The sequence below is a fragment of the Cajanus cajan genome, chromosome 4 (genome assembly GCF_000230855.2).
Source record: "Cajanus cajan strain Asha chromosome 4, NIPB_CcT2T_4, whole genome shotgun sequence".
Lineage (NCBI taxonomy): Eukaryota > Viridiplantae > Streptophyta > Magnoliopsida > Fabales > Fabaceae > Cajanus > Cajanus cajan.
This window is the reverse complement of record NC_138520.1, coordinates 9,161,175-9,186,340: the sequence shown is the minus strand read 5'-3', so window position 1 is coordinate 9,186,340 and position 25,166 is coordinate 9,161,175. Positions and strand designations below refer to the sequence as shown.

The window sequence follows — 25,166 nt, the reverse complement described above, 5'->3', positions numbered from 1 at the left end:
TAACAATTGTTGCTCTTCCTCATCATCACCTATCACTATAATAACATCCACATAAACCAGTAACACTGTTACTCCCCTTGACTTAGAGTGTTTAATGAACAAAGTGTGGTCTCCTTGACTTTGTTTAAAGCCTAAACTTATCATAACTTTAGTAAACCTTCCAAACCATGCTCGTGGTGATTGTTTCAGCCCATACAATGCCTTTTTTAGCTTGCAAACAATGTTGGCAGCTATTTTTTCACCATATCCAGGGGAAATTCCATGTAAATCTCCTCTTTAATTTCTCCATGGAGGAAGGCATTTTTAACATCAAATTGTTGCAAGTTCCAACCATAATTAGCCGCTAGGGACAATATCACCTAACTGTATTCATTTTTGCAACTGGAGCAAATGTTTCCATGTAATCCACTCCATAGGTTTGAGTGAATCCTTTAGCTACTAACCTTGTTTTGTACCTCTCAATGGATCCATCAGCCCTGTATTTTATAGTATATACCCACTTGCACCTTACTAGTTTTTTTTCCATTTGGGAGAGCAACCAAATCCCATGTACTATTCTTCTCTAATGCTTCCATTTCCACATCCATGGCTTGTTTCCATTTTTTCACTCAATGCCTTAGATAAAGAGGTAGGTGTTGTTGTAGTGTTTAGGCTTGTGAGGAAGGCTTTATGGGTAGGTGAGAAGTTTCTAAAGGATAGATAATTGGCTAGAGGGTATAGTAGCTTGGTGGTACATTTCCTGGTTTCTTTCCTTAGGGCAATTGAAATATCTAGGTCTTCATAAAGTGGTGCTGGACTGGTTTTAGGTTCCTATACAGTTGGGAAATCAGAGGTTGATTTTGTGGAGACTAAATGATCAGGGGTAGTTACCTCATGTAATGTTAGGTTGGATTGTTGGACATGGACAGGTTTTGGAATGGCCTTTGTCTTCCTTGTATAAACCAGTCTTTTTCCAAATCTTACATTAGCTCCATCTTGAATGGATTTAGTGGGTTCCTTCTCAGTTGTTACACCTTTAGTCCCTATTTCTGGTCCCAAGCTTAAGTCAGGGAGCATAAGAAGATCATCTATCTTTCTTGCAGTCTCCCCTTGAGGATGATCTTGGTGGAAGTAGCTTTTGTACTCCAAAAAGGTGACATTTCTGGACACGAAGAATTTTTGTGATGGTGGGTGATAACATTTATATCCATTTTGTGTGGATGAGTATCCTATGAAAACACATTTTAAGGCTCTAGGATCAAGTTTACCTCTATTACCACTATGAACATGGACAAAACACACACACCCAAATATTCTTGGAACAAGTTGATTGGATGTGGAAACATTAGGATAAAAGGAGGACATAACCTCCATAGGGCCTTTTGAGGCTAGAATACTAGAAGGTAGTCTATTAATTAGATAACATGTATTAAGAACAACCTCCCCCCAAAACCTTTTAGGAACCTCATGTTGAAAAAGAAGAGGCCGAGTTTGGTCAAGTAGGTGACCATTTTTTTCTCTCAGCAATCCCATTTTGCTGAGGTGTTTTGACACAGGATGACTCATGAATGATACCTTCCTTTTGACAAAAGGAAATAAGCCCATGATTAAAGTAATCTTTGGCATTATCGGATCTAATCCTCTTAATGCTAACTCCAAACTGATTTTTTACCATGGAGAAAAAATGTTGAACCACATAGCAGACTTTAGATTTTTGTTTTAGTAAGAAGACCCATGTGACACGAGTACAATCATCTATAAAGGTGAGGAACCAACGGGCACCAGAAACATTTGAGACAATTGAGGGACCCCACACATCAGTATGAATTAAATAGAAGGGATAAGTGTTCATATTATTACTAACTGGAAAAGGTACACGCTTGTGCTTAGTAAGCTCACACACTTCACAATGGAGACTTTTCACATCTAATTTGCTAAAAAGGGAAGGGAACACTACAAGAATTTCGCAGATTAGCGAGGGAATTTAGCGAGGGATATAAATTCAAGCTATTTCCTCGCTAATTAGCGAGGGACTGGCGAGGAATACAGTCCCTCTCTAATCCCTCGCTAATTAGTGAGGAAATAGCTTGGATTTATATCCCTCGCTAAATTCCCTCGCTAAATAGGATCATTTTGCGACCAACCTTCATCTCCTCGCAAATTTGTCGCTAAAGCTAGTGCTTATTTAGCGAGGAACTTAGGCCCTCGCAAATCCCTCGCCAAATTATGAGCCAAAATATAAAAACGAATTTTTCATCTAGCGAGGGAGTTTTCTTGTCGCAAATCCCTCGCTAATGTATAGCCCTCGCAAATCCCTCGCAAATCCCTCGCAAATTAGTGAGGGAAAAGGTTTTTCGCTAATCCCTCGCAAATAAGAGATTTTGTTGCTAGTAAGAATTTGAAATTCTTCATATTTTTTTCTTTTTATTTTACTTATATATATTTTTATCTTATTTGTTATTTCTTCATTTTTTTAATTATTCAATATTTAAAAATAATTTTAAAATTATTAAATATTATCTAATATTAATTTTAAAAATTATTAAATATTATCTAAAATTATCTATTAAATAAAACTATTGATTAAAAGATAAAGTATACAAATTTTTAGACTTAATTTATTGAATAATAAATTCAATATATAACGTAATTACATTCATTAAATAACTCTTTTAAGAGTTACTTTTGAAGTAACTGAATTTTCACTCATATATATTTTTTAAAACACACACACACACACACATATATATATATATCATAAATTTTAAATATAATTTATATGTTTACAATATGAATTTAGTCTGTGTATGTCTTGTTTTCTTAATTATGATAATTTAAAATATTTTTGTATATGTTAGAAACTAAAATAAAATAAAAGTGTTTAATTAGAAAATATATGTATAAGAAAAAATGATTCAATTCAAATAAATAATACTTAATATACCACTTTTAAATTTAATTAGAAAATATATATATAAGAAAAAATGATTGAAAGATCAAATTAATTATATATGATATGTCCAAATTATTTGATATATCAATATGTTTTATAACATCTTAAAAAATGATTTTAAAAAACATTTAGTACACAAAAAATTGTTTTATACTTAAGAATTATAATTCATAAAATTTATAAATTTCAAAAATCATAATTTTTTTAGGAATAATTAAAGTCTGTTTAGTTATCATCAATAACAGATTCATGAAATTTTTTTAGTAAGGACAAAAAAAATAGGCTATACTATGTTTGCAAATTAAAAATATAATAAGTTTTCTTTTTATAGAAATATATGCTTTTATGAAAAAATTAAAATACCTATTTTTTTTAAAAAAAATTACAACTGTCATGAATAGAGTGACAATTTTTATTTTTATTTTTATTTCATTTGAGATTCTATGAATGTATATTTGTGATTTATGCGATTTATTTAACATTAAAAAATGCTAAAAATTAAAAGATAAAGTGATAAAATTAGTACCAATTTATTCTCTTTCTTATTTCTTGTAATTTTCAACATTCATTTTTTATAAAATATTTATGGAAATAATATTTTTTATGGATAAAGTTGTTTTTATTAACTATTTAAGTAAAAAAAAAACTGTTTGGGCAATTACCCATACCCCTCAACATGCACCTGCCCCGTTGAAAAAAGTAATTTTAAAAATATTTATAATTGTTATTAAAAATTAATTTTCTTTTATTGCATTAAATAAATAAAGATAATGAGATTTTTTTATTGCATCGAAATTTTTCTTTTAACATGATAAGATTAAGATTAAGATTTACCATAATTAGAAGATTAAGATTTCAAAATTAGAATTAGATGAGAAGATCTCAAATTAAACATTATAATGAGACAAAATGCAATTTACCTAAGATAAAATATTAATCTTGTAATTCTTAATGGTGGAAGTTGGGATAAAATACATTATATTTTAAGTTAGAATACTAGTGTGGTTATTGTAATTTTAATAAAAAAAATATTAATCTTGGTTGCACAGAGGAAATTCAATTCAACTTTATCTCATCCTGTAATTGATTCTGATCTTTGGTTAAAAGCTGCAGGTGAAAACAAGAAGAAAAGAGTGCATGGCATGGGAAATAGCTTGGATCTTGGAACTAGTAGCTCTACCCAAACTTCATCTCCAGAGGTTGCATGTGCCTCTACAAATCTTACGCCTATGATAGAAGAACGGGTCACTACAGTTATAAATCTTACTATTTACGATGACTAGTTATTTGGCTTTTCTTTTTGTAAGACCTTAATTAGTTTGGGTTTCTTTAAGATAGTATGCACAAGTTGGATTTTGTAAGACATTTAACAATTTGGTTTTGTAAAAGATATTGTTACATGCAACTTTTATTTTAAATCATGTCGAATTGAAAAAAAATTATGTAGTTGATTTAGATTTATTTAAAATATCAAATTAAGAATAATGTATATATAGATAAATTAGGAAGGTTTCGCGATATATTAGCGAGGGATTCGCGAGGAAACTCAAAAGATATGTTGCGAAGGTTTCGCGAGGGATTAGCATGGTATTCGCGAGGGAACTCAATCCATATGCTTTGATGGATTTGCGTGGGATTAGCGAGGGATTAGCGAGGGACATATTTGCGAGGGATTCGCGTGGGATTTGCGAGGGACATATTTGCGAGGGTTTAGCGAGGGATTTGCGAGGGACATATTTGCGAGGGATTAGCGAGGGATTTGCGAGGGACATATTTGCGAGGGATTAGCGAGGGATTTGCGAAGGACATATTTGCGGGAGTTTCGCGAGGGATTTGCGAAGGACCTCAATTGATATATTGCTACAGCGTTGCGAGGAATTAGCGACAATATTGCGAGGGATAATTGCGACGGAGTGGCGAACGATTAGTGAGGAAATATTAAATACAATTAGCGAGGGAATTTAGGTTCTACGTTTGCGAGGCGGTAGCGAAGAATTAGCGGCACAAATTTGCGACGGACTAGCGAAGCTGCTTGCGAGGGAAAAGCGAAGGAATTTTGCGAGGGAATTGCGAGGGATATGCATCCGTCGCTAATTAGCGACTTGAATTTAGCGAGGGAATGATCCCTCGCTACTCCCTCGCTATTCCGTTTAGCGAGGGATTTGCGAGGGATTTGCGAGGGATCTTTCCCTCTCTAATTCGCAATTTTCTTGTAGTGGAATAACAATTTTATGACTCTAAATGAAAGATGTCCAAGACGATAGTGATGTAGGAAGACCTTCTCCCTATTGGCCTTCATTGAATCAAAGAAAAAAGAGTTGTTGTTTTTCAGTTCTGGTGGCAAATCCAGATTATCCAAGTAATAAAGGCCATTCCATTCTCTAGCATGTCCAATCGTCCTCCCCGAGTACTTGTTCTGCAACATACAAACATTGTCATAAAAAATGGCATTACATGATAGGTCTTTTATGATTTTTTTTATGGAAATCAAACTGACAGACAGTTTAGAAATATGAAAGACATTTTTAAGGGTTATAGATGGGCTTATTTGAACTTCTCCTTAACCTGCTACAGTCATCAGAGAGTCATTTGTTGTGGATATTTTCTTGTTGCTAGGGCAAGGGGTGTAGGAAGAGAAATGTTTAGGTAGGGGTGTCATGTGGTCGGTAGCCCCAGAATCTAGTATCCAATATGGGTTATAGTTTTTATTTGAGGCATTATGTCCAAAAGAAAAAGGAAACATACCTGAATGTGCCAGAGAACAAGTACCTATTGACTTATCCAACTTGTTGAGGAATGATCTCATCTACTCTACTTCATCCTGGTTAAGTTGAATCACTCCTCCTCTATTTTCTTCACTGGTGGCAACACCTATGTGTGCTTGTCCTCCCTTTCTAGTGTTGTCTCCTTTTTTTCCCCACTCCTTGTCTCGGTTTTGGGGCCCCCAATCATTACTAGGTGGCTTTCCATGCAGCTTCCAACATTTTTCACGAGTGTGGCAAGGCTTGTTACAGAAGGTACACCACACTTCTTCACCTTTCTTCTCCATATTAGCTATTCCCCCCTCTTTCTGGTCTACCATCATGGCCGATCCTGAAGCTACCATGGCTGAATTTTCCATGGCTGGGGTTTCTAGCATTATTCCCTTTCTGCTTTCTTCACTTCTAATCATAGCTACTACTTCATTAATTCCTAGAATTTTTTCTTTTCCAAGGATTTGGACTCTCACTTGATCAAAATCAGAGTTAAGCCCTACCAAGAAATCATAGACTCTATCTTGCTCAATATACACTTTGAGCATTGTTGAATCATTTGAGCACTTGGCTTTAATGACCCTGTAATGGTCTAACTCCATCCACAGGGATTTGAGTTGATTGGCGTATTCTGTAACAGTCTTGTTTCCCTGTTTTGCAGCCATAGTTTTCACCTTCACATCATATATTTGAGCAACATCTTTAGCTTTGGAGTATGTCTGCTCCATGGCATTCCAAATCTCCTTTGCAGAATTAAGAAACATGCAAGTATCAGTGATTTTTGGGATCATGGAGTTCCATCGCCATGCCATGATCATAGAGTCCTCTTCATCCCATTTTGTAAATTTGGGATCTTCTTCTTTAGGAGCATCTTCAGTCAAGTGGTTAGTTTTCCCTTTACCTTTCAAAGTTCTATGAACAAGTTGGGCCCATTTCAAGTAATTCTTCCCATTCAATCGGTAGGCAGTGTTGAGGTTCTGCAGCTGTTCCTAAGTGTTCTGAGACTCAATATTCACCACTTCAGTAATTGGGTCTACCATGTCCACCATAGTACAACGACCCTAATGCAGTGAGAATGTATTTGATTGTTGCGACAACAACTAAGAAACAACACTGCAAATCACAGAAGCAATGAAGGCTAGCTGTCCTAAAAAAATGATTGACAGCAGTGAAGGCTATCCAAGAATGAAGGCTGTCGTCTAGGGTTTTGGTTTGCATAGTCAAAGGCAGCTCCTAGAATTTGAGAGCTCTGATGCCATCTCAAAATTTAGGGTAGAATAATTTTTCTTAATAATCTGAATTGATGGGTTCAATCAAATAAATAGACAAGTAACAGAAACAATCCCTAAAATTTAGGGATTAAGATAAACTACAAATTAGGAAAAGATAAACTAATATATCTAAACTATATCTTAAAATATCTTATCACAACTAATAAAACAATTCTAACATTACTTTTTTTGTTTAAGATATTGGGGGCAAAAGAAAAATGTTCCACAACTACATAAGGAGAAAGCCATAGTTAGTTGATCAAACAAAGAATCTGAATTTAAATGATTAATTATGAATATGGCTTTGGTGATAGATAAGCCTATATAGGTGGCGTGAGATTCCAATGCCTTTGTCATATCTTGTTTGATTCCCTTGTATATAAATAGTAATGATTTTTTTATTGAAAATAATATTAGAAAATCATATTTGAACATCTCAATTGTTTAGTTATGATTGTTGTAAGTATACTTTTTATTTGTAAATTTAGTAATAAAATAACTCATTATTATCATTAATATTAAATTTTTTTATTTATCATTTTGGGTATTTGAATGAAGTCTTTATGTTAAGGGATAATGCAAACTTGTATAAATTTCTGGAGCCTTAATCCATTTAAAGGTCAAGGGACAAGAAAAAAATCACATACATACAAAAATTAATACATGATTCCAAAAAATAGTGTTATTTGACACCTTACATTTATGGGTAAGTACACATGATTAATTTTCTTTAAAATTATATTTGTTTTGTCACTAATTACTTCATAATGTAGTGTTCATTGACAATTATTGATTATTTGTCCTATGGACAATGTTATCGTGTGTTTGTGCTCGTTGCATAAGAAATCAAATAATGAAATTACTACACTATTATACAATTGGATGTTTATAATCATATATATCATATTTTCTTTATGGATTATATTATTTATTTGAATCTTATACTTTACATTCATTGTTGGCAGGTAACAACTAATCACATAAAAGAAGCTTCATTGAATTAACTCACGTGTAAGTACTTTAAATTAGATATTTGAATTACTAATATTTGAACTTGATATTTGAACTTGATATTTGAACTTGATATTTGATGTTTGAATTATATCGCACAATTAATGATTACTAATATTTAAATTTAATATTCAATTATATAGTCTCATAAACAAACCAGAAATTATGAGTGTGGTTATCATATAATGAAACTTGCTCACTATTAATGCAAATATAGTTGATTTTGAATTACAACATTAATTTTAATCTTTATAAACTCTGATTTAATGCTATGTTGTTAATTTAAACGTGTACTTCTATGGAGTAAAAATCATTAACCTAGGAGTAGGCATGGCAATCTAATCCGCCCCCGTGGGTACCCGCCCGAACCCGCCCCGATTTGGATGGGGAAATCCGTGTTTATCGGGTTCGGGTTCGAGTTCGGGTTTTCCCCGATTGATAAAATCGGGGGCGGGGGCGGGGGCGGGGATGTTAATACCCACCCCGCCCCCGTCCCCATACCTGCCCCCGTCCCCGCCCCGCTTAATAATATAATTAAAAAATTATTTTTATATATATAAACCAAAATTATAAATATTTATATGTAAAAATTTATATTATTTTATTTTTCTTTTATTTTTTTTAAATTGTTCATATTTATTTAAAAGAAAAAAAGAAGAAAAAAAAATAAAAGTGGGGGCGGGGGCGGGGAGGGGAAACCCGAACCCTACCGGGAGTGGGGATGGGGACCTAGATTTTATCCCTGGCGAGTATCGGGGGCGGGGACGAGGGCGGTTTAAATTTGCGGGGGCGGGGGCGGGGAACGTAAAACCCGCCCCCGCCCCGCCCCTTTGCCATGCCTACCTAGGAGGGCATTGATCAAATACGAGCATTTTGGACAAGATTTGTTTTAGATTATTTTTTATTTTAGTTTATAGTATATTCAAGTAGTTTAGAATTCATTTGGATACTTTAAACCTTATTTAGTTTAAAATTCATTTGGGTAATTTAGCAATCATTCTGGTAGCTTTAGGATGTATTTAGTTAGTTTTTAACTTAATTGGTTAGTTTAGGATACATGTAATTTAGATTGTTATTTTATGATGTAAATGATGTTCTAAAATTAATATTATGGTAACATTTTCATCATTGATTATAAATTATGTTTCCTATGATTGATTTTAATGTTTATAGGTTTGGGATAGTAAAAATATGAACCTAATTTTTGTTAAAAAAATACACATAACATTCTACATCAATTGTACTATTTTTTTGTTAGTGGGAAATTAAAAACAGAACTAAGAAAAACTATTGTATGCACAATTGTATTATAATCGAGATAGAAAGTAATTTTCTACATTAACTCATAGATTGGTGTTAAGATGTTTCTCTTTTTCTATCTGTCAAAACAATATTAGTTCTACAGTAATTCACAGTAAATACAAAAATAGGAAAAAGGAAAAAAAAAAGGCTTTAAGTGATATAAAATGATCTCTCTACCACAATGTACGCACAATTAACCACCAACACCCAATTCTTGATATATGGATTGAAGAAATACAATGTTTAGGGATACTTCACCACAAAGACAATGTCTAGGGTTTACTTAGCAAGCCACGTTACCGCATTCTTGAATAGAGTCACGTGATATTTCATGATAGGGATCAAGTTGCATTTACAATTACTCTTCTAAGGACCAAACGTGTAGTTTTAAATTGCAAGGACTAAAAGATAAAAATAAAATTAGTATAAAGGACAAATAAATAGTTTAACATTTTAAAAATCATTTTATAATAAGTTCTAACTCATTTCACCATTCTATTCTTCTATAAAATGACAATTATGTGTATGCACTAGTTTTTCCTTACCAAATTAAAAGAAATAGGGCCATCGTGGGACTTTGTTCCTAACACATGCATGCTAATTCCAACATGGTTCATGGTCCAATCTTCAATGATTTCTATCACTACCAAAAAAAAAGTGCAAAAAATATTAAGTATTAAAATAACTTAATAACCTTTATTTAATAAAAAAAAACAAATTATCAACATAATAAATCTACTCTATAAGTATGATATATTAACATTATATATTTTGGAATTATGACAATGATTTCTACATATCCATTTTGACATCCATTTTATTCGTTACTTTAACATAAAATATGAATTTGAAGAGATGAGACTTGTGCAATTTTAAACTTAAACCATGAAAAAAAATTAAAGTTCTTGATAATATATCGAATTTTTGTACTAATAAATTATTTGTTAATATTATACTATCAACATAGACTCACAATATTTATATAAATAATTAATTTTCATTAAATAAAATTCTTTTTGAAAAACAAATTTAATATCAAACTATTAGTATATGACTTTGTTTTTATGTAATTATTATAAAGACAATGACAAGTTTTGTAAATTACTACCAAAAGCAAACTATTGTTTGAATCCTCACTAGGAAGGTGCCTGCATCTTTTTTGTATTTTTTTAGGAAGGTGCCTGCATCTAGTACCTAACAATGTGTCCAACAAAATTGCATATATGTTAATGCATCTCGGGACAACAGTACTTGCACAATGGTTAGTAGTTTTGTCTCAAATATTTTGAAGGCTCCGTACTAGTGCCCCTAAAAGAAAAAGCATAATTATAAGATATTAAAATACATCCATAATATTTTGTTGACAATAATTAAGCAACTAAAATATATCCCTTTTAATTGGAACATATTTTTATGATATATAATATTACAATATAAATTTTATTTTTAAATAATAAATTTTTCTACCAATAAAATCTAACAGTTGGTTAAACAAAGTATGTGACTTGTTTTGATACCAAAACTTAATTTTGATTAATAATTTGCAGCCTGGATTGTACCTTGTAAATGTGGAAAAGTGAAAAGAAAGTATATTCATCTAATCAAATTGGATTATCTTCTGCGTCTGCAGAAGACAAAAATAAAGAGCAGTGAAAGAATAGATAAATATGGACTTAAAGTTAGAAAAGGGGGAAAAAATGTAATGAAGAAACAGAGATAGACATAGAAAGATAGACAGGATAGAGACGAGTGAAGGGAAGAGCTGTAGAAGAAGATCCAGATCCGAGCATCCGAACCCCTTATCTAAAAGAGTTTTTTTTCCATCATACGTGAATTCTCATAAATAAAATATAAAATAAAGGTTCTCAATAATATTAGAGTGCGTACATAAGATGCAGTAATTTAGGTGCAACAAGAAATATTCTTATTACTTGAGCATAAATAATATTGCATATATTCATTTCTATTACTTATTTATTTATTTATTTTTATATGCACTTATCCAAAAAAAAAGGGTAACTTTAGTTGTCCAATTTTTTTTACTTAAAAATCAGTTATAAGCAAAATAAATAACTAGTAACACTTTCCAATTACTTTTCGCTTCAAAGGATGATACGCATGCAGTAACTATTTATAAATGCTCTTAACTGAAAAACCAAAAGAAAATAACCAAAACTTTAACAAATGGCTGTGAAGCGGGGTAATTCCACTAAAAACAATGATACAACAAACAGAAGAATATCAAAACAGAAATTTAGAATGACTGTAATACATAATGTTATGTACTCTCTCCTATTATCCTACTTCCGACAAACTACAAGGTTTCTACCAAGTCCACAGGCTACAACAGAGTGACCAAGTGATGATCAGAACTCCTTAAGTTACAAACAATGATTCTAAGGCCACTTTTCATCGAGTTCGTCAGGTTTCAATATGTATTGCTATTACATCATATCCACAATGATAAGAGGATTTGTGCAATCAGTCTTCATTGCAGGAACAAGTTCCCAGTTTCAATAGAAGAAAGAGCAGCAAGTGTCATTTCGCAAGAGCTTTTACTCATCATCCAATGCAGCTTCTTCCTGCCAAAAATATAATTATTTGTAGTAATAACAGACACAATGCAAGTGCTTCCTTGTTCTAATGTAGAATGCATTAGAAGGAACCAAATTTTGTGATCAACTAGATACATAATAATGTCTATGATCGTCAATCAATAAAACATTAACAGTTGTAATCAGTTAAATGGATCAAACAATGCAATAGTGTTTTATCAAAAAACAATTCTTTAGATGGGCTATTTAGAACTACCAATCACAGAAAGAGCAAAAGGTATTGTTACATCTACACCAAATTTAGATATTTAAACATTTCCCTTTGCTGATCTGTTTTTGAAAATGGTAATACCAAAAGACAGTATATAAAGTTATGATACCACCTAAGCCTCAAAATGAAAACTCATATCAGTTACTAGGACAAGTACATGATTTTGAATACATAAAGAATCCTAGGCAAGGGGAAAATATTACGAACAGAAATTCACAACTCTTGTTCACAGGCAGCCAATCAATTTGCAATAGACAGTTGTTCAGCATCTCACCAACAAATACGAACATAATATTTGCTCCTACCTGTGGAGAATGATTACAAGATGCATATCCATCTATGCTGGTCTGGTTTATTTTTCTTGTACTGCACAATCAAGAAACACATGTTAATAATAGGTTTTCATGCAAATGAACAATAAGATAAGCCAGGAGCAGGCAATTCCAATATTGTTATTGATATTGCCCACAATTGATATAACAATTTAAGGTATAGATGAAATGTAGGTATTATTCACAAAGGAAACAGACCAGAAGAAGCGAGTCAAAAGCTGGAAAGCCAGGAGAAATATCCTAATTATTCTTAGGCATGCAATGGCTTTGATTTTATATTTATAAATATTATTGGAGGAACTAGTGTCAGAAACTCACAGCTATTGCTTATTTTCAACTTCTTCCGCTTGACATGTTCATTCTCCCTTCCACTCGTGCCCTTATGCTCCCGTACAGGGTGATACTTAATAGATGCCAACTCCTCTTTTGCAGCATCAAGCCTACACTTTTCATCTTTCTGGTACAATTTTGTGTAAGTGACAACAAACCAATGAACCTTCATATGTCATATGGAAATCATCAACACTTACATAGGACTTCTCCAACCCCACAATCTGTTGCTTACAAAGTTTGAGTTCCATCTCAAGCGCATGTATCCGGCATTCAGCAGGCACAGCACTTTGCTCTACCATTTGTTTTTGCCTACTTCGGACAACCTCCGGTTGCCACACATTCAAAGCTACAAAGGCTTGTCTACAAAAAAACAATCACAAAACCCCATCAACAGAATTCAAAACAAAGTTTACTCATGCTAATTGCAAATAAAATAAAGGCCATAAAGCCTACACCAAACACAACACGAAGAAAAATACAAATTACAATAGCCAATAGCTGCAGCATCTAATACTAACTTAACAAGTGAAATATTCATCTTAAGTTACCCAAGTAATGACAAATTCAATTCACCTAATTACCATTCTGATATAAACAAAAGATAGCATATCCAACATTTTAAAAACAGTCCACAACCATAATTTTGGCCACAATGTCAAGATTTTGGAAGTCCCTGTGACTGCATTGCAATAGTAATTGTATGGTTCAACTCAAAGTTGGACTTGAGTTCATATGAATTTTTTTTTCAACTCGAACTCAACTCAGTTCAAGCTCATGATCAGTTTGATTCAACTCATCAGCTTGAATCATATTAATCAAAAGTCACATTTTTTTAACCCTTTATATATATGTGTATGTGTATATATGTCAAGTCAAACTATATGGAATTCACGTTCATCTCATTTATTTATCAAGCTTATTTTTTAATTCAAGTTCAATTCATTTAGTTCATTCATTTAGTTCATTCATTTAGTTCATGATCCAAATTCAACAAATTCAATGAGCTAATTATCGAATTGAGTTTCAAACTATTTCCTAGTTGGTTGAGTTCAATGTCACCCCTAAGTAATTGTAATCGCGTTTGTCCCCAATTCTTACAATACCAAGGATCTGAACAAAATTGTCCACAATATTTTACAATACCAACTACCATGTATTGTGAAAAAGAACAACAGCAACCACTATGTAAAAGCTGGAGCATAGCATTGAACTTGAACATATAGCAAAAAATGGTTGTTCTTTATACCTGGGTGTGCGATTAATTATTAAATGGGCAAATTACCTGGCCCTGCGCAAATTGGACAAGTCTTGAGCAGTTTGTGAGGCTTTGGCGGTTTCTTGAGCGACACGTGTGCGAATATCTCCGAGCCTTATAGAATGTTCCGCAATCTGGCTCTCCTTCCTCAGCACAAGCCTCCTATGAGCAGCTATTCTCCTCTCTTTGTCTCTCTCGAACCTCACCACCCAAACATTTTACAAATAAATAATAAAAATGTGAACTTTATGCATACCCAGATAAGAAAAATGTGGAAAAAGGGGAAGGGGCGTGGTGAGAAAAGTTGAAAACGCGGAATGGAATAGGTACCTTAATTTATATAGGGATTTGGCGGCGGCGGCGGCGGAGGAGGAGGGGTGGGGTTTGGGGTAGTCGGAGGAGAGAAGGCGGTGCCAGAGAGGGTCCTCGGAGGAGAGGCGGTGAAGGCGGCGGCATGAGATGGAGACGCAGCAGAGCTCCTTGTAACTCAGACCGCCGCTTTCGATTCCGATTTCCAGGATTTGCCTCCAGAGTTCGTCTGGGAGCGATGACATTCTCGGAATTTCCACAAATTGTTGTGTGCGTGCAGATAGAGAATAGAGTGAGAGAGAGAGAGCTTTGGCTTTCACTTTGCCGGGGAAGCTCTTAACTCTAATGTTGGATTCGCCAAATAATTCTAACCTTTGCCAAATTTTAGTTAAATTCAACTTTCGTAAGTAAGTCATTTGTATTCCATAATTGTTCATATTTTAAAAAAATTATATGTTAAATTAACTTTATTTAATAAAGTATTAAATAATTTTAATTTTTTTTTTAAATTGAAATTTTAATTTTTTTATTGAAAATAATATATATATATATATATATATAAAGAGTTATTAAATAGAGAAATTTTAGAGCAACTTTGTTCACAGATATCAACTTGTTTTATAAAAATATCTTGAATCACCATTTACACATTAGAGATGCTTTGATTTTAGTAACCGGACAGATTTGAGGTGTGGTTCAAGATGTGTTCGTTATAACAATTACTTGCATGTATCAATATATATATTCTAGATCTTTGCCTCACGTATATCATCAGAACTTGATAGTTTATGATATCTGTCGAGGAGTAACAGGTTAGCATTGTTATCATTGTAATAGCAGATGTTATTTCCTTGAAAAAAAATCTTACTAGCGTTATTTGCTCTGGGCAAGGAATTTCTTTATGTCTAAAAGCATTGTTACTATGGTTGTTACTATGGTTGCTACTAATTTGACCATCGTATCCCAAACAGGACTTACAACTGAGTTCATCAATAACATCACAAAGATCACCAGATTTTTTACTGAAACGTTAATTTCTAGCACCACAAGACACCGGTGTAACTAGTTTCATTGTTACAGCCATAGTGGCTCTTAACACAGTAACCAAGAATTGGGTTTGGGACTAACAACTATAGTAGGTACAATTCAAATGGATTTCAAGAGAAAGGATCAAGGCAAAAACAAGAACATAGTAAAATTAAAAGGGCTCGATACTTTCATCAACTAATGTCTAATAGATGTTTACTATATATCTGTCTTACCATCGCATTAATTTAATCTACCAAATGTCTGACGAATGTATTTTATGTAACTACCTACTCTCATAAATTGGAAAAATGGTAGAGGGTATAAGTACGTGATGACTAAAAAAAAATAGGATCACAAAGTGTTGCATTAACCAAAATACTAATGTGACTAGTGAAAATTATGTTTCCATATCAATGTGGTAATATGGACTTTAAATTTTATGTCTCATAATATATTATAGGAATATATACAGGGAAGTAATTCCCTATTAGTTGGTATCTTCTTTTAAATTGTTAGGTCACATGTTACTTGGTGCATAATCGTTCTTATTTAAGTAAGACACAGCTGAAATGTTGCCTGCAAAAATTATAATTTCTATTATTCTATTGCGTAGCTGATGCAGGCACGATTACATTTTAAATATTTCTGCTCTTCCATAACAAACCCATGCATAAGATTGTCGTTTGATAAAGAAACCTATTTACTTTTATAATGATAGAACTCATAACTACGTACACCAAACCCATGTCTATTATTCTGTCTCTCTCTTACACACCCCACCCCCACATACACTAAATGGAGTGTATGGGATTCTTGTATTAATATTATAGTCCCAACACACCAAAAGCTAGAGCCATGACCTCTTTATTTCGACGTTCACGGGCTGAACATTCGGTGTGCAAAGATGACGGACACCCCAATTTTCACTTGTTATTATGAATAACACACACTTCGGAAAACAACCATAGTTGTCAATTGCGCACCCCAAAGTCACTATAGTAGGATGGCAATAGCAATACTAAATATTATGGTTACATGATAATTTACATTGTACGCAAATGCTCATAGTAGAGACTAGAGACACAACAATCATCAATTGATAGCATAACTAACAATTCAATAAAAACCTAAGTTAAGGAGCACGAGACACAAAAAGAAAAAAGACAGTGCAAAGACCTAATAAGAAAGCCTGGCTGTGCCAGATACAAAAACTGATTTCGTCAGAAAATGCTTGGACTGCTATGAAAAACACCAATGTTAAGTTTTGATCTTACATTCCACATGTTTAGAAACATTGATAACTCAAACACCGGCAGTACCACAACCAGATTGTCAGCTCCTAGTTTACAATTGAAGGGGAACAAAGAAAAATAAAGGCTTGCCTGCCATCCTGACAGTAGACCAGTAAGGTTCCCGAGATATTGAACACTACATGTTTCAAGTTACAAATAACTTTTTGATTCTATTTCTGATATTGATATTCCTATAGGTATCAAGAGAAAGCGTAAGGACTTGTGCTCTTTATTCCATTTCAAAACATACGTCCTACAAAAACCTGTCAAGTTACAGAATTTCTAATCTGTTTGGTGCCAAGAAACATCAAAGAAGCTCTGCATCCAAATTGGAAAATGGCAGGACTTGGGAAATTGTCATGTTACCACTAAATAAGATAGTAGGTTGCCAATGGGTGTTTATTAACAAATGCAAAGCTGACGGAAGAGTAGAAAAAACATGGCAGGTAGCAAAGGGACTTACAGACCTATGGACTTGACTATCTATTCACATTTTTCTTATGGCAAAAATTAATTCAATTCCGAGTTCTGTTATGCAATGGACTTAACTGGACTTTATATCAACTAGATGTTAAAAATGCATTTATAAAAGGAGCCTTCGAAGAAGAGGATTTTTTGCATATATCAAGCCTTCCACCAAAATTTGAAGACAAATTTGAAGGCAAAGTCAGCAGGTCAAATAGGGCATTATATATATTATGGAAAACAATCTCCTAGAGCATAGTTTGCAAGGTTTGGGACCCTGGTGAAGAGTCACTAATACACCCAAAGTGAGGATTATCATACTTTATATTGTAAAGTGTAATCAAAGTCCCACATCAATTTAGAAAGGAGAATCATGAATCTATAAAGTACACATGTTCCATTTATATGAAGCCTTTTGAGAGATAACCAAAAACAATTATGAAGGCTTAAATCCAAACAAAGTGAACAATATTATACCAAGGTAGACATGTGTATGGAATACCCCCCTTAGTGCACCCTAACAAGTGGCATCTTCTGTGGGGATGTGTGAATCCTAGTGCACAGGAAGAAGTAGTGATAGAGTCGATGGAGAATCAGCTCAACTTGAACAAATATGATAGATTTGGTGGCTTCTAATGGTGAATCCATATATGAAGGTGGAGGTCTTCTTGGTAACATGGAGGTTAGGAGTGTGTCCTGTTGCCATGAATTAATGATGGAAAAACGGGGCTACCATTAAATACTTGTGATGTATCCGCAGAAGGGAAGGTTAACTATAATCTTTTGTTTGAGGGGAGGATTGTTGAGAAGTGCAATTAAAGTCCCACATTATGTGGAAAGGAAGAAAACCATAAGTTTATAAAGCACACATATCCTCATAGACGGCACCACTTGTTAGGATGAACTAAGGGGCTACCCCACACACATGTCCACATTGATATGAGACTTTTTAGGAGATAACCAAAAGCAAAATCATAAGGGTTTAGACCCAAAGTGAATAATATCATACCAATGGAGATATGTGTGAGGTACCCCCTTAGTGCACCCTAACACTAAATTCCATAAAAGTTCATTTCATCAAAGGGAAAACTGCAGCACTGATTGTCAATGTTCGTGGCTTTATATTGACAGTTGGGGATGAAGCAGAACTCAAGTTTGAAGGAGAGTGCATTTTAAATTAAGTATTCAGGTTTCTGCAGATAGAATTAGCTAGATCTAAAGGAGTTATGTTTATAAACCAAAGAAAGTATGTACTAGATTTGCTAAAGGAGACTGGGTTGTTAAGGTGCAAAGCAGCATAAACCCCTATCAAAGCTAATACAAAGATGAAACCTCCTGAGACTGGGGAAGTGGGTAGATAGAGAAGGATATCAGAGATTGGTGGGAGACTGATTTTAATTTCTCATACTCGTCCAGATTTATCTTTTGCAGAAAGCTTGGTAAGCCAATTCATGCATACACCAGGACCAGAACACTTTGAAGCTGCTTACAAAATTTTGAACTATCTAAAAGGGTCACCAGAAAGAGGATTGCTGTATAAGAAGCGCAGACACTCGCAAATAGATGCCTACACCAATGCATAGTGGTCAGGGAGTACCATTGATAAGAAGGCTACTTCTGGTTGTAATATGGCAAAGTAAGAAACAGAATGTGGGGGCCAGTAGTGCAGAAACACAATGTAGATCAGTGGCCCATGGAATATGTGGATTGTGCGAATTGAAAGACACTATTAAACCTATGGTTTGACAACTCTACACCTATCAAACGTCAACAGTAACATCAAAATCAGTAATCAAGCATATGAAAGTACATAAACAGTCATTACTGAGAAGAAAGAAAATTGCACAGATCTGCATGCTATGTCCTTGCAAACATTCTTGCCAGAGGACTGTCCAATAAGAACTGTGATGGTTCTGTCAGCAAGCTGTCTATGGAAGATATTATTCAAGCCCAATTGAGGGGGGAGTTTTGAAAGAATACCAAGTTCTTTTGAACTCTAAGTCCTACATAATAGAACTTCAGTTAAGAGAAATGTAGATATTTAATAAATATTAATAACTAATAAGATAAATGTAATTTCCTAATTTTTAAGGATGTGGCTGACTAACTCTGACTAACATCGTCTCTCTGCTATGAGAGAGGACTTGGTATTCTATTTTTTGGTATCAGTCAAAAGATACAGACGATATTTTTCTTTAAAGCATAACAATAAGAATATACAAATAGCAAGTTCATATTTTACCAAAGAAAGTCAAAGATAAAAATAAGTGTTCATGATCCATTGGACTGGACAAAGATTTTCTCTACACAACAAAAAGTACATTCATATGTCAACTTTTTAGCATTTCTTCACCTGACCAGTAGCCATGTAAAAGCTCTGAAACCAAATATACAGCTACAGTTCCCTATGCAAGGTTATCGATAATGAATAATAGCCTACGATGAGCCGAAAATCTGTCATCAACTTATGGTGGATGGTGTGGCTGATGCCATGTGTGTGTGTACAAAAATTAAAAAAAAAATAGCAAAAGAAAATTAGAAACATCATGAAATATATTAAAAACAGAAGAATCATAGGTTAAAATCTCGAAAGAACAATGTCAAAATCCATCAGAGTCTCATAATCTCATTACATAAAGTCATAAACATAACAATTAATTAAAGAGAAATGCTATTGACACTTACTTTAACACTCTCTTGCTAACACTCTCTATCATTGGTTGAAAAATCATAAATTTTAATAAGTCTTACCACTAAATCAAGAGAGTAACCCATTAAATGAGATGTAAGACCTACAAAACTTGTGATTTCCAATATATTTTAGCCAATAAAATTGAGAATGTTAGAGAGAGTATCGCTAGCATTGCTCTTAATCGAAAGTTTCCATCATATGTCTAAGGAAGCATGACTTTGATTTTGGGTGCTTGACATTGTCCTATAAGTAAAAAAAAAAAAAGAATTGGGAATAACATTCTATGTTTAATAAAGAAGCAAAGAACAAAAGAACAGTGAATACCTTTTTGAAATTATAAAAACAGAGAACCAAACAATGAACATTGAAGAGATGAACAGTAACAGTTAGTGCCACAAAGAGAATAAGAGACCAAACAAAAAAATACAGAAAAAAAAAAGGCTAGGAACATCCGGAGAATATAGAACAGATGGAGAATAATAAAAATGGAAGGAACGAAAAAACATAAAAAAAAGAAGAAGAAAAAAATTGTTCTATCTCGTCGGCATTGTTTGTTGGATATTTAGGGGTTGTCTTAGAAAATCGTTAAATGAGCTTTCTAAAAGCGAAAAAATAAAATAATCAGTCATGACCGACATAAGCCCCGAGGGCCCCATGGCTATGGTGGGCACATAACGGATATGGCGACCACTGCCATTTAACGTAAGAAAAAGGATGCAAATGGCAATCAAGTTCCAATCCGTTTGTTGACAGCATTGTCCTTGTGATTATTAAAGTTATTACTTCAGAGTTCAGCGTTCTACGGACAACATGAGAAGATCATCCCACGATCCTATACCTATGTTATCCAAAATGCCAATGATTGCCATATCAATTTCCAACAAATCTCAATTAAAATCATATTCCATAAAACTGAATAATCTAAGCCAAATAAAAAAAGAAACTCAGAATGTCAGTTTTGAAAAAACTGAGATATCCAACCACAGACTAGGTAAAAAAATTTAAAATAAGCTTTAGAAGAAAATGGCTATCCAGATAAACAAATAAACAACTAAAAATATATTGCCTACACATTTCTTGGAGGTTTATCAGAAGACTTTGCTGCAGCATATCTTCGATCCACATATACATTCCTTATAAACTCTCTTGTTTGATCAACAATACTGTAAAATCAGCGCATGATTTGTCACAAGTTACGTATTCAGATATGCAAACAGCTAAATATTGTGTTAGTATCATAGTCTTGACAGAAAATTAAATTTATTGGACCTGCTATCTGGCAATTGCTGCCTTTCGAAGTCCCAATTTTTCAAATATATTTCCCTTGCATGCTGAAATTAAATAATTAAATAATCACAAACAAATCTCTTTTTAACAAGGAAATAAAAGTGGCTCCAAAATTCCTAATATAGAAAAAGATAATCCAGCATTGTACCCGGTTACCCCTATTTTGAAGAGCATAAACTTCTTGGAAAGTGAACTTTGCCATAGATACAGAGTTCACACAATGGGTAAACTCACGGCAGCATGACAGAAAGACAAAACAATTTAAAGGTTTGTACATTATAGCCAAATATAAACAACACTACTTCAAACCACTATGATTGGTTTAGTGATGGTTTACATAAGAAGTGACGATAGAACATGTTCAAGAAACCAAAGCAAGGCTTGTAGTTTTGAATAAAATAAAATATTATTTCAGGTAATATTTTAAGTGAATATATGGAATTTATTAAATAAGAAAACCCAATATTTCCTTAAAAAGCAATTATTATCTGGGTAGCCTCCTTATTTACTAGTTTTATCACTCATCAAGCAGGCCTACATGTAAAACAGAAGGATTCCAATTTGAGTTTAAAATGTTCTCTGTTAAGAAGCCCATTATCTACACTAGAAATGAAATTCTGAAGAATATTCAAAGCAATATAAAATCTCACATGTTCATGATAAATTTCAGCCATAAGAACATCTTACACCTTGGCACTACAAGATCGTAAGATTAAAAAGTACTATTATATTATATAGTCATTGGCTAGAAGACAAATAGAAACATAACAATCAGCTGAATCTGGTAATGAGAACCCAAGTATGCTAAGCAACACCATAATGAGTGTGTGCATGGTCAAACCTGGATTCTAAATGCAAAACCTTTTCAATGGAATCTGTTATCTCCTTGAAATGCCGGGCACATTTTAAATTTCAACACTCCAGAAATGACAAACGTTATAAAGTAACTTACCTTCCTTTAAAAGAATAGAAAGACCAAAAGAATTGAAAAATATGTTTAATAGATTGTACAGGAACTCACTGTAGTCCACTGCATCAAAGTTGTCAAACTCGAGAGTTTACGTAAACTTTACTCTTAAACTCGTAAACAGCAATGCTTTGCAAGTTCTTGAACAACAGCAGCAGCGAGTTCGCAAACAACAACAGCGAGGACTGACAATGTTGCGGACAGCAACAGCAATGACTGTTGAGTTTGCAGACAACAATAGTGACAACCAGCAAGTTCACAGGAAGCAACAACAATTTTCGGTGAGTTCTTGAACAGCAGCAACGACAATGGAGAGTTCTCCCACAGCAGTTCGTTGAGTAGGAGCAGCAAAGAACAACATTGTTTTGGGTGATGTAAGCAATTTCTTAAAAAAAAATGTGAAACCATGAATTCGTTTCTAAACTCACGTTTTTAGCGAGTTTAAAACCGATTTTACTGAGTTTATCCAAGTTTACAACAAACGAGCTTACCTGCGATTTAACACATTTTGGCTGCCTGAACTCGTAAACTCGTACAATTTTAAGAGTTAAAATAAGAGTTTAACAACCATGCAATGCATCTCATGAAAAAAAAGGTCCAGAAAATCGTACAAACATATTGCGGGTCTTAACAAAAATTTAAATTACCAGTCAATTAATTGAGAACATCATCTCATAACATAATAATAAAATTACATAACACTAATTATTAAGTTAACTCCTTGACATAAATGTTGATGTGTCCAAACCAAAACCTTAGTTTGATAAAAACATCTCTTATACTCGAATTTAACCGCTCAGCCACAGCCTCTTCCTCAAGATAATACACCCTCTTTCAAGGAAGCATCGTTTTCATCCACCAGATGCCTCTTAAACCCCTATAATTCCACCTACCATGACATCATGACCTAGAAAACAGTTATCCCTCCCAATATCTGACAACGACAACTGCAATCTGTCACTTTTCAGTCAGTGGGGGCCAGAGATTCTGAATGCTCAAGCATTTTCCCTGTTGCTCAGACAGCAAAAAGGCAAAAAATACAAAACACATCCACAGAAGCACCAGGAAAAAAAAACATAGTTAGATAGAACACCATTGCCACCACCAAGACCAAAAAAAAACCGAAATTATGGAGCGGTGTCATTGTTCAATCAACAGGGGCCAAAGACTTTTAATTCTCAATGGCAACAAATCCCAAGAAAATCCATACACAAAGGTTCAACAAATCCCAAGAAAATCCATACACAAAGGTTGAACAAACAAAACCCACAACCAGTTACATTGCATTGCATTTCAAATATCAGTTGCAACACTATCTGTTAATAACAAGACGATGATTGAGAACAAGTATGTCACTTTTTCCTGTGTGTGTACAATAATGACAACAAGATTAGTCAGAACAGGTATGTCACTTACTACAAAGGATATAATAAACCTACCTCTTAACTCCATGCACAAATTCCTTCTCCTAAACCCTAAGCTAGCTCAAAACATCATCAAATTGGTGGCAGTCCCAACAATGAAGGGCTCCATGAGCAGCCTCGTCAAAAAGTAGAACAGAACCCCCAAGGTGATCGAAATGGGAAGCGCCGGCAAGGCCTTGCGGCACACAGACAACAAAATGAGCGTGCAACCCAAGCCAGAAATAATGGCAAGGTAACAAGCATACACAGTCATCAAATCATACATTGCCGCTCTCCCCACAAGAACACTGTAGAATACAAAATCCCCAAGACCAAGCTTAATCCCCCTTTCCCCCAACACCTCCCTCCTCACCCCGTCATCTTCTTCCTCACCCTCCCCCACCCCACTCATTCCACCAACCAACGGAGACCGTTCCCCTTCATCTCCTCTACCACCATTCTCCTCATCACCACCATCGTCATCGTCATCATTGTCGCTACTACTATTCCTAATTACATTATCCCTAGAAACTACCTGAAGCTCAATTCTAGAGCTTTCAGAATCCGAAACCCCGGCGACGAGAAACCCTAACGCGGCAGGGTTCCGGGCGGACACCGTCGGGCGCGCCTCGTACACCAACGCCGGCAGCTCCTCGTCGCGGCTGGAGGCCAAATCGACGAGCAGCTTCAACGGTCCGCCGGGAGCGAGAACGGCGACCAAATCGTAGAGCGCGAGCGCGACGAGGAGCGCCCACGTGGTCCACTCCGGCAGCTTGGTGAACCAGGCGGCGACGATGATCCCGAGGCAGACCATGTAGAACTGGCGGAGGAGGATGGGGACGGCGGCGGAGAAGACGGAGAGGACGCCGACGACGGTGAAGTTGAGGAGGAGGAGGAGCGAGGTGAGGGCGTCGAGGGGGATGGAGAAGCGCTGGAGGAGGGATAGGAGGATGGATCCGCCCATGGAGGCGAGGACGAAGAAGGCGGAGAAGCGCGTGTAGTGGCGGAGGAAGGAGGTGCAGTTGTAGTAGTAGAGGAGGACGAGGAGGAAGGTCACCACCGCGATGAGGATCACGAACACCAGCGCGTTCAGGAGCGCGCCCTCCAGCTTCTGCGCCGCCGTGTCGGAGGGATTCTCCGCGTAGACGAAGTTGGCGACGGTGCGCATGGTGGCGGCGGCGGCGTCCGGCGAGGAGAGGGAGTAGACGAGGAGAACCACCAGGAACATGCAGATCGAGACCGGACTCATGACGCCGATTATTTCCACTCCCACGCATTCCAGAACGCTCGATTCCATTTCACCGATTTTAGGACTTAGGTTTTCTCACATGCTTGCTGCGTTTCCTTTTATGGACGCGTTCTTCCCAAACGCTGTTTTCCGTTTTCCGTCGTGCAATCGCAGATTCTCCTTCAAATTTCTACCTTTTATGCTTGGATTATTCTTTGACGGAGTGCCCAATCTCGCATTATGACGTGGATCTCGCTTATTACATTAGACACATTATTTTCTAATTAATGAATACTTATTTGGTGAGTTTCAATTCAATTCGTGAATGTTAAGTCATTTGACCATTCATCATGTCTAGCCAATCCTCCATCACGTTAAATTCAACCACGATTATGGTATTTATTTTCATGACTTAGGAAGCAATTGCAAACGTATTAGTAAATTGAGCAGCATATTTTTCATTTTTAATGTATACAAGA

At 34.9% G+C, this 25,166-nt stretch overlaps 3 protein-coding genes across 5 annotated transcripts; all 3 read right to left on the bottom strand.

Annotated features, from left to right (window-relative positions):
• Nucleotides 1-5,738: 5,738 nt before the first annotated feature.
• On the bottom strand, nt 5,739-6,734 carry LOC145957142 (uncharacterized). Its single transcript, XM_083073357.1, has 2 exons — nt 6,723-6,734; nt 5,739-6,674 (listed from the first exon to the last, which is right to left on the bottom strand). The coding sequence occupies exons 1-2, from the start codon at nt 6,732-6,734 to the stop codon at nt 5,739-5,741; spliced, it is 948 nt and encodes a 315-aa protein (XP_082929483.1).
• Nucleotides 6,735-11,445: 4,711 nt separating this feature from the next.
• LOC109802136 (F-box family protein) lies at nt 11,446-14,696 on the bottom strand. Its single transcript, XM_020363361.3, has 6 exons — nt 14,346-14,696; nt 14,043-14,216; nt 12,958-13,120; nt 12,746-12,884; nt 12,401-12,461; nt 11,446-11,851 (listed from the first exon to the last, which is right to left on the bottom strand). The coding sequence occupies exons 1-5, from the start codon at nt 14,567-14,569 to the stop codon at nt 12,448-12,450; spliced, it is 714 nt and encodes a 237-aa protein (XP_020218950.2). The 5' UTR covers nt 14,570-14,696; the 3' UTR covers nt 11,446-11,851; nt 12,401-12,447.
• Nucleotides 14,697-19,331: 4,635 nt separating this feature from the next.
• PS1 (Presenilin-1) lies at nt 19,332-25,046 on the bottom strand. Of its 3 annotated transcripts, XR_003804439.2 has the most exons (3): nt 23,496-25,046; nt 21,072-21,133; nt 19,332-20,965 (listed from the first exon to the last, which is right to left on the bottom strand). XR_003804439.2 is itself a non-coding variant. In XM_029272105.2 (2 exons), exon 1 carries the CDS (start codon nt 24,754-24,756, stop codon nt 23,542-23,544), a length of 1,215 nt encoding a protein of 404 aa, XP_029127938.1. In that variant the 5' UTR covers nt 24,757-25,046; the 3' UTR covers nt 19,332-21,133; nt 23,496-23,541. The 3 variants fall into 3 exon arrangements, 2 of the variants coding, with proteins under 2 accessions (XP_029127938.1, XP_020218794.1); XM_029272105.2 differs by having other exon boundaries at nt 19,332-21,133; XM_020363205.3 differs by lacking the exons at nt 19,332-20,965; nt 21,072-21,133 and adding an exon at nt 22,675-23,064 and having other exon boundaries at nt 23,496-25,045.
• Between the last annotated feature and the right edge of the window lie 120 nt (nt 25,047-25,166).